This window comes from Papio anubis, chromosome 10 (genome assembly GCF_008728515.1).
Source record: "Papio anubis isolate 15944 chromosome 10, Panubis1.0, whole genome shotgun sequence".
Taxonomy (NCBI): domain Eukaryota; kingdom Metazoa; phylum Chordata; class Mammalia; order Primates; family Cercopithecidae; genus Papio; species Papio anubis.
In genome coordinates, this window is record NC_044985.1 from 117,268,359 (window position 1) to 117,281,169 (window position 12,811).

The following is a 12,811-nucleotide window of genomic DNA, read 5'->3' on the forward strand; positions in this document are numbered from 1 at the left end:
TGTGTGTGCGCTCTGCCTCCCACAGCCCAAACTGACTGGGCTCACCCCTCCCTCCAGCGCTGCCACCTGTGGCCTGTTACCCTCTCCATGAGCCCAACCCCCCGAGCATCATGTGCACCCACTCGGTCCTCCGCCCCCTTCTTTGTCCCATACACTTCACGCAACTGCCTGTGGTTTGCAGCCCTCCCTCCTCAGCCCTCCCACCTGCTCATGTTGCTAAGGACTCCCCAGTATTTCACAGCCTGTATTTCAGACAGCTGTCCACCTGCTCATGTCACTAAGGACCCCTCAGGTATTTCACAGTCTCTATTCCAGACAGCTGTAAGGTTTTCTGTTCTGTTGTTACAGTGTTGAAATCTCCGTGTGAAAAGCTGATCAGCAAAGGAAGTCTGTCCCTGGGCAGTTCTGCTTCCCTTCCGCCCCAGCCGGGAAGCCGGGACGGCCTGCCTGCACTCAACACCAAGATCCTGTACCCAAGTGAGTGGCGGCCAGCAGGAGGGACTGCTGGGGGCCCTAGCACAATGCTGGGCCTGTCGCTGTGCTGGGTGCTGGGTCTGTCAAACTGAAAGAGATGGGGTTGCTGCCCTTGGAAAGTTTACAGGTCCCTGAGAAAGATAGGTGGAATTTAAAAATTTACACAACTGTGTGAAAAGTGCTGCTTTTTTTTAAAAAAAACAAAAGCCAATTAGTACCCAGATAACCACCCAAGGAGCCCAGGAAGACGTCATTGAGAAGGTGATGCTTGAGTCAGATTTTGAAGAATAAAGGAATTAGATTTCTGAGTGGAAAAGGGAGGTGGCCAGCCTGATGAGGGAACCCGAGGGACCGTCCGATGCTTCTAGCGTGATTGCAGGAGGTGCAGGGAGGGTGAGGTCCTGGCTGCCTGGAGCATTCCTTGATGTTCATTTCTTATGAAGGCAACCTTATAAAGCCTTAAGCCTCAACTCTCAGAGATCATTTTGGTGGAGTGGCTTACATTTGATGAGAACATGAAAACTGACTCTATAAGCCTTTTTTTTTTTTTTTTTTAAAAAAAAAGAGGTTCTCTCTCTGTTGCCCAGGCTGGAGTGCAGTGGTGTGGTCATGGCACACTGCATCTTGACCTCCTGGACTCAAGTGATCTTCCCCACTCAGCCTCCCAAATAGCTGGGACTACAGGCACACACCACCACACCCGGCCTTAGAAGCCGTTTTTTAATGTGTTTTGTAGGTGTTGGTTTCTGCCACCCAGTGTGGTTTTTTTGTTCGAGTGATTTTTGACCTAAGACTATTGGCGAAATTTGGACATGGTTATACATAATTTTAGAAACATTTAATTATGATAATATTCTGCAGAATACCGGTCCACCAGCTTCAGACACACGGGCTTCTCTTAAGTCTGTAGCTCCTGACCAGCACACCTCTTTCTTATATCTCCTTTACAGATGTCCGGGCTGGAATGTCTGGTTCCTTACCCGGTGGCTCAGTCATCAGTCGCCTGTTAATTAATGCTGATCCCTTTAACTCTGAACCAGAAACCCTGTGAGTATGAGGGATAAACCAAGTGGGCGTATTGTTACATGGCTGCTAGTGCATAGAAAGCAGATCTCAGGGTTAACTAGAGAAATCGGTGGTAGCTGATAAGGAAGGCTGAGAAGTCGTGGAGATTCCACTTAAGGAGTGGACCTGGAAACCACTACTGCACATCTGCAGAGGCAAAGCGCATGCCTCCCACCTCCTTCCCAAGGTCCCACAGTGCTTGCTCGATGTCCCCTGAGCCTGCGTGCCCTTCCGAGGCTTTTCACAGGCTCAGCTGCTCCTGCCGGGAGCTGCCCTTGTGCTGCTCTTCGTGTTCACTCTCCCATGACCTTGGCTGGACCTCACTGACTTCTGCTTACAGCCTGCCATCTTCCTCTTGCCATCCCTCCCCCTGCTTTCCTCTAAAACCTGCTCTCCTTGTTGGTGACACAGAACAATAGACTCTGGGCTGGAGGGTCCTCTGTGTGCCCCCTTCGTGTCTCCGAGCACCCTAGGGAGACACCGGCCTGTGCTGAGGCTTGTAAGGGCTGCTTGTGTGCCTGCGTGCTGACACTGCTACTCCATTGGGGACAAGGCCTTCTTCCTCTGCTGGCCTGTAAGGCAGTGAAGACATGTGTATAACAGTTTAATGGAGTCTTCCTAGGTATTGGAGACCATTGTGGAGACAAGTGGTGTTTTGAAAACCTGTTTTTCTAGACTCATCTTTCTGCTGGCTGATTGCAGGTTCTGGGCAGCTGATGGCAGTTGGTTAAACACGGCCAGCCATTTTTCTGGAGTGGTCAGGGGCAGTGACAGGAAGAAATGTGTGGTTCACAGAGGCTCTGGGTTTGGGAAAGTGGACCCCTAGATTCCAGGTGCTGGCCTGGTGCAACACTAAAGTGTCCCTGTTCCTGGCCTGGTTTACTCCTCCCCTGGGGCTGCCTGGGGCTCCAGTTCTCAGCCCTCCTGAGGCTGTTTTCCTTGGGGAGGCCAGAGCTGTAGTCCTACAGTGAGCACTGTCCCTAGGGGCCCCTGAACTGGATATCTCCTTTGTCTACTTCATCTGAGACTGTGGAACTTCCACCTCTGTTGCTAAGCTGGGTGGTCTTATCTCTTCTCTTCACCTGGGGAGACAAAGCTGTGGTTTGCTGCCTTCCTGCCGTGGTGTGTGCCTGGGCCGTATTGTGTAGGCCCCATTGCAGCTGGGCCTGAGCAGGCCCCGGCACCCTATCATCTCCCACTGCCCCAGCCACTGCTGCCCCTCCTGCTCCAGGCCCCTGAACCCAGTCTCTCTGCTGCCTTCCCTCATCTCTTTGCCCTGTTTCTCTCCGTTGGATCTCTCTCTTTTCCCAGGACCTATACATGCTGGCCAGGCACGTGGTCTTCCGCCTGGTAAACAGTTTTGTCCCAGAGCTTTGCTCTGGCTCAGCTGTCGGGCACTTGAATTAGATGGATCATAAATACACTGACACGTGCTGGTTGCTCTCAGATCCGGCAGCACTGGCTCAGTAAGCGAAAGTGTGTCAGAATTCTGGCCTGAGCAATGTTCCCAGGCCCATCCACCCATTGAGTTTCTTTGGAAACTTCCAGAACATCCTCTTCTCCTGGCTGTAGCCTCTGGGTGGAGGAACAGGGTTTCTTCCCTTCATCCACCTGCCCTGGGGGGGAGCCCCAGTGTGACCCTGGGGCTGGGGAGGGTGAAGGCCAGGCTGAGCTTTCCCAGCAGCTGGGGGAGCTGCAGGGGCAGGACTTCCCGCTGGGTGGGGACAAGAAACTTGAATGAGATGAGTCTCTTCTTGTCTGTCGTACATGGGGAAAGGGAAGCCTTGTTGCTGTGGGGCTGGCATGGATGTTTTCAAGTCATTTTCCTTTGTAATTTGGCGACAGCTTTGATTGTAACTAGGGATGTTTGAGAAATGTTTTGAGATCCAGAGTTGACATGTGTGAGTTTCTGTGCCGTAAACATATCTTCAGGTTTGGTGCTGCTGGTGGAGTGTAAGATGGGCAGCTGCTGTGGGGAATAGTCCGGCAGCTCCACTGGAGGTTCAGCCCAGAGCTGCCGTGTGACCAGCAGGCGCAGAACTGCCGGGCCATGTGGGATTGAACTGAAAACATGTCCACGCTGGAAGCAGGGCTGTTGTAATTGATTTAAAACTCACCTTTGCAGAGAGTATTACACGGAGAAATGTGTCATGAACAACTATTTTGGCATCGGCCTGGATGCAAAGATATCCCTGGACTTTAATAACAAGCGCGATGAACACCCAGAGAAGTGCAGGTAGGTAACAGGCTCAGGGGCGTGGCTTCTCCTTCCAGACAGTAGCAGATTTCTGGATTCAGCAGGTTAAAGAACGTGCAGAATGCTAAGGCTGGGGGCAGAAGTAGAGCCCAGATTTCCTTGTCAGAAGCACGGGTGCTTTCAGAGATGGAAGGGAAGCACCTCTCGGGCCGGCCAGGTCAAGGGAAATTCAATATCAGAAAACCAGTGATGGTGGTCATTGGAATGGCTGCGTCTCTTAATGAGAGGCCTGAGTCCGTGATACTACAGAAAAGTGGCAGGTGTGCCAAGAAGTTATTGCACCTATAGCGTAAGTGCCCAGCATTGTTTGTTGGAGGGTCTGTGTGTTCATCGGCACCCCAGCTAGCCCTCCCCCATCACACCCGAGCCTGCCCACGAGGCCCTTGAGTCCGACCTCTGCAGGAAGACGGTGGCGTGCGAGCCCCAAGGGACATCATTGGGGATGCTCAGTTTTTTCCCCTAAAATTACTGGATACTCGGTCTTGATCTGAAGAGAGGATGGAGAAAAATGAGAAGGGTCCCTCTTCTCAAGCTTTTCTTCTTGGGCTGAAGTAGAATTCCCTCTTGTCTGTGAAACACAAGAAGTGAGGGAGAAATGTCTCCCACCCCACCCCACAGTAATAACCGGAGAGACCGTTCAGCTTTGACGTGATTAGAACTCGGGCGAGGGAGAAATGGGTGTGGGGGTTGACGGTGTTTGTGCAGAGAATAGCCCTTGACCCAGAAGCTGGGAGACCCCTGCTGGATTCTTCATCCGCTGAGTCAGGATTGGCTTGAATGAACCAAGCCACGTGGTCGCATGTGGCCTCATCCTCCTCATGGTGTCACTGCCACCTTGAGGGGAGCCATGGTGACACCTGACGGGCCAACTTTAGTCATTGCTCACGTTATATGTAGTTGGAAATTTCTAGGAAAACAAAAGCATCAGAACTCAAAGAACTTTTGAACCCTGAGGCTGTTACGTGCAGGAGAAAATGGCTCAGGGGCCCCAGGGACATACCCCTGTACAGCACAGGATGATGACATCAGATCATTTAAAAATCCCTATTAGTCCAAAAATCACTGGGAAAAGTATTAAAATACACATACTTTAGCAGGGTGAAATAAGTAGTTGAGGAACAGGGGCATGCATAATACATTTCTAGAGCCTTGGAACCCTGGTCAAACCTCTCTTTAGTTTGTATTGAGAGCTTTGAAAAGTTCTCCTGAGAAAAATTCCACTTCTACAAATGTCATTGGAAATTTCTACAGAAGTCACTGGAAATGTTGGTTGAAGTAGGTACGAAGGGGCTCCTAGTGTGTCGTTTACAGAGCTTGGGCATGGGGCGAAGGAGTGTAGTCAAGGGGATTGGTTTGATAAGCTGTGGTAGAGCAGTGCCGGCTGAGGATGGCCACGTCTGCAGAGAGCATGTGGCGACAGAGGGAAGTGTTGCTGGCGTAGGGTAAAGTGGACCAAGTAGGTGGTGAAACCATAAACAAGTTACTGCAACTGGAAATAAATATGCAAAGAAGACTGAGGAAATCCACAGCAGCACTGGGCATTTGTCATTAGCACACGTGGAGGGTGCATACAGGTGCTGGATTATGCATGGAGGATTATGAGGAGTGCCTTCTCTTTGGTGCTTTTCTATATTTTCTAATTTTTCTATGGTAAGCATAATTTTTTAGGCAGAAAAAAAATCAGGATGTGAAGTTTTTTTAATAGAGTTCTATAATGTTTTGACTTTATTTATTTACCTTTCAGGGTATGGTTACTTCCTTGGCAAAATGTTACTATTTAGCAAAATTTCCCATTGGTAAACATATCTCTTTATGCATATCTGCAAAAACAAAAATGTGTCCTTCAGTTGTTACTGCTGTAAATAATTGCTAAATGTAGCTGATTTGTGGGTCAGATGCCATTCCCAGCTTTCACAGAAATGACTCTGGTTAACTGTACGAAGAAAGCCCAGACCCATGGCAAGTCTTTGCTTCTCTTTCTAGGAGCCGAACCAAGAACATGATGTGGTATGGAGTTCTTGGAACCAAAGAGTTGCTGCACAGAACCTACAAGAACCTGGAACAGAAGGTCTTGCTGGAGGTGAGTGGGAGGGTCCTTGTCACCTGCAGGCCGGCCTCCATCCATCAGCAGACTGCCAGGCCTGTCGCTTCTCCTGTTGACCATTTCCTCCATGCACAGGGACTTGCCTGGAGATGCCCTGGCCACCGCTGTGCTCCCGAGCCCCTGGCGGTGGGAAGCTGGTAGAGAAGGAGCAGCTGACTCATGCCTTTCTCTTTTCTTTTGTTCTGTGTCTTTGCTGCTCAGTGTGACGGGCGACCCATCCCACTCCCCAGTCTTCAGGGAATTGCTGTCCTTAACATTCCCAGCTATGCCGGAGGAACCAACTTCTGGGGGGGAACCAAGGAAGATGATGTATGTATGGGGTGTGGGCGGGTGGGCCTGAGCTGAGTGGGGAAGAGCTGTCCGAGAGCAGGGAGATGTTCTGCTATGGCTGCGGTGGATCCAGCCCTTCCCTTGTGCCAGCAGTGGGGCTGCCATGGAGAACAAGATAGACAGGGTCCCGCACCCAGCTCATCATCTAGAGGGCTGAGCAGAGCAGATGTGTCAGTGAAGGTGGTCAGTGAGGGTCTGTGGTCAGCAGATGTGGTCAGAGGGTATGATGTGGAAGGAGGGTCAGGGAAGGTGTCTGGGAGGCCAAGATCTGAAGGATGACTTGGAGTTGGCCAAGTTAGGTGGGCAGAGGAGAAGGGGAGGCTCTTCCAGGCAGAGAGAATTGCATAGATGAAGGCTCAGAGTCAAGACAGGGCAGGCACATCTAGGATGTGGGAGAGGTGCCCTGACTGCAGCGGGCATCAGGAGTGTGGAGAGAGAGGAGAGGTCTGCAGGGCTTGGGTCACATTGGGCCGTGTGAGCCGGGGAAGAAGTTTGGAATTTGTATTAAGAACTGTGGGAAGGTGTTCATAGGTTTAAACCTGGTTTAAACCTTCCTTTGTACGTACTAGCGAATAGAAATATTCAGCGCTTCCTGCGCACGTGGTGTGTGCTGTCCCCAGTCCTGGCACTCTGCAGTGTTAACTCACTCGGCCCTACTGATGGCCCTGGAGGAGCGTGCCATTAGTTTCCCCATTTTACGTATGAGGAAATGGGGGAGAGAGAGAGATTCGGTAACTTCGCCAGGGTTGGAGCTGGGATTTGGACCCAGGCAGCTGGTTTCAGGGCCTGCAACATGAGGCCCCTCAGGAGTGCGGTTACCTGGTAACTTCCCGCCAGCTGGGAGGGGCTGACCCCGAGAGGGAGGGAGCGAGGGTAGGGGTGGCCTGTGCGGGGATGTGTGGAGTGGTGGTCAGCTCTAACGTGTCCCTTGCAGACTTTCACAGCTCCATCATTCGATGACAAGATTCTGGAGGTGGTCGCCGTGTTCGGCAGCATGCAGATGGCCGTCTCTCGAGTCATCAGGCTGCAGCATCATCGGATCGCCCAGGTAGTGGCCATGGTCCTGGGGTGCCTGGCCGGGAGTGTGCTAAATTCTCGGGCAGCGCTTGGAGACTGGGAGGGTGGGTGCTTTCCAGGGCCACGTGGCTGCCTCATGTCCTGTTCTGGACAGCTCGTGGCCCCACTTCCTGGGCCAGAGCCCTTTCCTCGTGCTATGCTTGACAGTTAAATTCTCAAGATAACTCTTTTTTTTCTTTCTTTTTTTTTTTTTTTTTTTTTTGAGACAGAGTCTCACTGTGTTGCCCTGGCTGGAGTGCAGTGGTGCATTCTCGGCTCACTGCAACCTGCATCTCTCTGGTTCAAGTGATTCTCCTGCCTCAGCCTCCTGAGTAGGAGTAGCTGGGACTATAGGCACCCACCACCATTCCCAGCTAATTTTTGTATTTTTAGTAGAAGCGGGGTTTCACCATGTTGGCCAGGCTGGTCTTGAACTCCTGACCTCAAATGATCCACCTATCTCAGCCTCCCAAAGTGTTGGGATTACAGGCGTGAGCCACTGCACCCGGCCAAGATAACTCTTTCAAAATGTGTATCCCGCTTGAGCCCCAGCCTTGCCTGTCCCCTCTGAGGTGGAATGAGATAGAGCACACCCAGGGTGAACTCTGCCTGTGTCTGCGGCTTTCAAAGCTGCAGCTGGAGGTGGGGACGGAGCCCATGGCTCTGGTGTGGGGTGTGGGGGGATTTCCATGGGGCCCTTGATCACGGTTCTGAGGCCCAGTGGTGAAGGGCTGGGAGTGCCCCCATGGCTTATTTCTGACAGCAGTGATGGGCTGATGGGGCAGGACTCTGTGCCCAGGCATAGGCACTGGGGCGGGGGAGGGTGCTGATGCCACCCACTGGCTGAACCCCAGCCTGCGACTGTCTGGTCTCTTCCAGCACTCTGTCTACCCTTAGCTGTAGGCTGCTTGAAGTTCACAATTTTCACTCTTTGGCAATGTTTGTTGTTGAAAAAGAGGAATAGGATGGTGTTGGATGGCTCATCGTCATCCGTGATGCCATCTGCTCTTTTCTGGGGGTGTTTTCACGTGGCAGGGGCCCAGTGGCTGCTGGGAGCTACGACACCCCTGCCCCTGGGTTCTGACACCTGTTGTCTCAGCACCAAGGTCTCCTGCACTGACTGCTCGGTGAGGGGACGGGGCAGGATGGGGCGGGACAGTGGGAGAACAGACCCTTGGCTCAGTGACACAACAACAGAAGGCTAGCTGCAGGCGGAGTGCCATCCCAGAGGCGGAGGTGGGGTGTCCTGCAAGGCAGGGACGCGTGTGTGGAGCAGGAAGGTCGTGGTGGTGCCGACAGCACTTTAAAACCCCTGGGGGTTTTGGCTCAGCACGAGTAATGGCTATGATGTCTGCTCAGTGTCGCACAGTGAAGATCTCCATCCTTGGGGATGAGGGCGTGCCTGTGCAGGTGGACGGAGAGGCCTGGGTCCAGCCGCCAGGGTACATTCGGATTGTTCACAAGAACCGGGCACAGACACTGACCAGAGACAGGGTAAGAGCGGCCACCCGCGGTACCCGGGTGGGGTCCAGGGCTCACCTGCAGGCGCTTGTGTGCACTGTTAAGAGCTGGAGCTTTTTGTGTTTTGTTCTAGGATTTTTTTTTTTAAGACACAACGATTGAACTAATAGGGCAGTAATTTCTAGGACCATCTCCTTCCCCTAATGTTTAAGAAAAAAAAATCCCATTTGTCCCTTTCCTAGTTGTGATCTCATTGGTGTCCCCATAGTGTCTGTGGCGGTTAGACGCATGCTTCAGGGCAGCAGGTGTAATCGGGCTCTCGGGTCCATAGGCATTTGAGAGCACCCTGAAGTCCTGGGAAGACAAGCAGAAGTGTGAGCTGCCCCGCCCTCCATCCTGTGCCCTGCACCCGGAGATGCTGTCCGAGGAGGAGGCCACCCAGATGGACCAGTTTGGGCAGGCGGCGGGGGTCCTCATTCACAGGTGGGCTCCTGCCCCTCTGCGTTGCCCATGAGCCCCCCCGGGGTCCCCAGACTGCGCTCCTCCAGGGCCCCCGGGGCGTAGAGCTGCTGCTCCTGATTTTTGCGGGGTCTGCATTACCCATGAGGGCCGAGCCCGTTTCCGTGTGCCCTCAGCTCTGGCTCATTTCCCCAACGGTCTTTCAGAACTCACCTGGAGTTTACTTGGCTGGATCTTAAAACCCACTGTGATTTTCAGGGCCACTCATTTAAAACCTGCCCTGGCTCAGCCTGGCGTGGTGGCTCACGCCTGTAATCCCAGCACTTTGGGAGGCCGAGGTGGGCGGATCACGAGGTCAGGAGATCGAGACCGTTCTGGCTAACATGGTGAAACCCTGTCTCTACTAAAAATACAAAAAAATTAGCCAGGTGTGGTGGCGGGCACCTGTAGTCCCAGCTACTCGGGAGGCTCAAGCAACAGAATTGGTTGAACCCGAGACGCGGAGGTTACAGTGAGCCGAGATCGTGCCACTGCACTCCAACTTGGGTGACAGAGCCAGACTCCGTCTCAAAAAAAACCAAAAAAACCCTGCCCTGACTCCCAAGGGCAGCCGCTGACAGCCTCCTTCACTTTGCCCTCATTTTACCCTCTGAAAACAGGTTTTCTTTGTTTTCAAGTTTACTTAAAAAAAAAAAAAAAAAAAAAAAAGACAACTGCTAGGGGCATTTCCTCTCACCTGCCTTCTAGAAATGCCCCTGGAGCCACTGTGTCTGTCCCTTGTGGCCGGTGGTCAGCATTGTCTGCTGTCCCTGCTTCTCGCCTGCCCTGTGCGGGTGCCGCTTGTGAGCCCCTCCAGCTGGCACCTGTGGTTCTTCACCGGTACAGGGCCTTCCTGCCTGCATTCTCCCCGTGGCCGCACGCTGGCTGGTGCTCTGGTGTCCCTTTCTTGTTTCCTCCGGGCTCCCTCTTCTCCTGGCTGTGGATGGGTGCACCCGTCGGTTCTGTGCCTGGCGTGCTGTGTGCCCTTCCAGGCAGCCTGCCCAGCCCTGGCGTGCAGATGGATCATCTGTGCCAGCCTCCAGCTCTTGTTGAGCAGGTGGTCGCTGTCCCAGTCATTGCCAACGTTCCTCGCTCTGCACTTCCATACCGGCTGCAGTCCTTGCTGGCGCCGCATTCTCTGTCCCAGGAGTTGGTGCCACTGCGGCCCCTGTCCTCATCTCTCTCCCGCCCCACCCAGATCAGTGATGGGGCTGGAGGACTTCAGTTCAGCTAATTCCTTGCTATGCAGTAGGCTTCTGGTGGCCTCCCCTGGAAGGCCATTACCCTGTCCCCTCAAAGCCCATGGTGGCCCCTGTGGCCTGCCTGGAAGGTGCACTTGCACAGCACTGCAGGAAGCTGCTGGCAGTGGCCTATTTCCACAGGGTCAGGACAGGTTGGCCCCACTGCCTCTGCTTGCACTGCTCCTATAATCTCTGTCCTCCCATCTCACCTGCCTGAGCCACGTCTCCGCCTCCCTGAGACCTGGTGTGACTTGTGCTTTCACCGTCTTCCCCATAAAGGCTGCTGCCTGGGGTCTGGCTCAGAGCCCATCACTACACCAGGATTGTCCTCTTCAGATGAGGGTCCTTTTGTCCCCAGGGACAGACCGGCCAGCTACAGGTTCCAGCAAGGCTGTGGGCATCTGGGGATTGTGCCTTATTGTAGCAGTCTCTGCAGTGGGCCTGTGCACACTGCTGCTTGCCCACTGACCGTTTTATAGCTTGGAAGCCTCATTTTGTACATTTCTCTCCCTGGAAAATCTTGAATTTTGATATCAGATGACTCTTGTAAGCCCTCCCATTTGCTGTTGGTCGTCCTGTGCCCAAGCTTGTGACTGAACGGTCGCTGGGCTGAGCCACGATCCCTGTGGTCCTGCTGGGCCTGCCCTCCGCATCAGCCCTCCGGGTGGTAGCTGGGCTGTGTTCAGATGAGTATTGTGAAAGGCTGCCCTTCCATTTGGCCTGACATCTGCCCGTGCTTCTCTTCCTCTCTAGTATCCGAGAAATAGCTCAGTCTCATCGGGACATGGAGCAGGAACTGGCCCACGCCGTCAATGCCAGCTCCAAGTCGATGGACCGGGTGTATGGCAAGCCCAGAACCACAGAGGTAGCTATTCTGGCCTTTTCAGTCTTGGCTTCTCCTCAGCGTCTGCAGCCCTTGGCCCTCCCCATGCATGTTTGCCTTGGTTTCTCCTAGGGGCTGAACTGCAGCTTTGTCCTGGAAATGGTGAATAACTTCAGAGCTCTGCGCAGTGAGACGGAGCTGCTGCTGTCTGGGAAGATGGCCCTGGTAAGCTGGTGCCCCGGGAACAGCAGGGCTTGGGCTGTGTGTGAAACCACTGCTATCGCCAGGTTGCTGGGAATAGAGGGCAGCACACCTTAGTCCAGAGTTCCTGGCCTTAAGGAAGGGGCCTCAGAGGTCATTTGGTCTGTCGTGCGGCTGGTGCCCACCCCTGCTGGCAACCCTTCAGTCAAGTTGTCTCGAGCACGCAAGAAGCGCTTGCAGCAGGAACACCTTTGTCATAGTGGACACAAGATGCTTTTCTGGTCCCTGTCCACTACTCCCGGCTGGTCCACTTCCTTTCCTTCCAGCTATATCCCAGCCTTCCCAGGGCTTTATTACAGACCGCTAAGTGCAAGGCCACTCCAAGCATTCGCCATGTGGTTTAAGAATGGTGGCTCCATTCTTGTTTCCCAACCCTTTCCACTCCACGATCTTCATTCCATCCTCCACTCCCCCTCCACATGTCTCCCCCACTTATCCTCCACTCCACATCTCCACCCACTCCATCTCGCTCCACGCATCTCCTCACTCCACACATCTCCTCCCTCCACGCACCTTCGCACTCCACGCACCTCCTCACTCCACGCACCTCCTCACTCCACACATCTCCCTCACCCATCTCCTACGCCAGGCGATCTGCCGATCCCCGCCAGTCATCCGGTGCGATCATCCGTTGTGCGATCCATCGTCATCACATCCGCCGCCATATCCATCGCGCATCATCGTCCGCGCATCCCCATCACGCGTCCACATCGCCGTCATCGGTGGGTCATCACGCGTCATCATCCGCGCGGTCCATCCGCGCATCACGCGTCATCATCACCGGATCATCACGTCATCATCTTGCGATCATATCCGCGGTCTGGATCATCCGCGATCATCCGCACGTCATCGCATTAATCATCATCCGCGTCATCGCATTCGCGTCCTTCCGCACGTCACTCATGTTTCATCCGCCGCGTCATCATCCGCAGATCGTCATCATCGTCATATCGCGTCAGATCATTAAAAATTAATAAATAAAGTGATGTCGTAAAATAAAGTCATCGGTTCGCGCGTCATCATCGCGTTTTCATAAATAGCGTTAATAATAAAATAAAGATGTCGCAATAAGATGCTCATCGCCATCTCCTCAACGTCTCATCATCCTCATCCGGATATCATCGTCATCGTCTCCATTATATCCGGCGGCGTGTAAGCGAATACTTTGATAGAAATAAAATTAATGTCATAAATACGCGTCATTGTCGCGTAAATAAAACCGTGTGCGTTAATAAATAATC

General features: G+C 53.2%; 1 protein-coding gene across 19 annotated transcripts in view; it reads left to right on the forward strand.

Annotated features, from left to right (window-relative positions):
• DGKD (diacylglycerol kinase delta) overlaps window positions 1-12,811 on the forward strand; it is a 116,533-nt gene that overhangs the window by 94,783 nt on the left and 8,939 nt on the right. For 18 of the 19 annotated variants that reach the window (XM_021924159.2, XM_021924153.2, XM_021924167.2 and 15 more), the window contains 10 exons: window positions 349-477; window positions 1,425-1,521; window positions 3,665-3,775; window positions 5,780-5,876; window positions 6,102-6,209; window positions 7,165-7,278; window positions 8,646-8,780; window positions 9,079-9,230; window positions 11,240-11,351; window positions 11,442-11,534. In XM_021924159.2, the coding sequence (XP_021779851.1) occupies window positions 349-477; window positions 1,425-1,521; window positions 3,665-3,775; window positions 5,780-5,876; window positions 6,102-6,209; window positions 7,165-7,278; window positions 8,646-8,780; window positions 9,079-9,230; window positions 11,240-11,351; window positions 11,442-11,534 (1,148 nt within the window). The remainder of the gene's footprint in view (window positions 1-348; window positions 478-1,424; window positions 1,522-3,664; window positions 3,776-5,779; window positions 5,877-6,101; window positions 6,210-7,164; window positions 7,279-8,645; window positions 8,781-9,078; window positions 9,231-11,239; window positions 11,352-11,441; window positions 11,535-12,811) is intronic. The other variant, XR_635900.4, reaches the window with a different exon arrangement.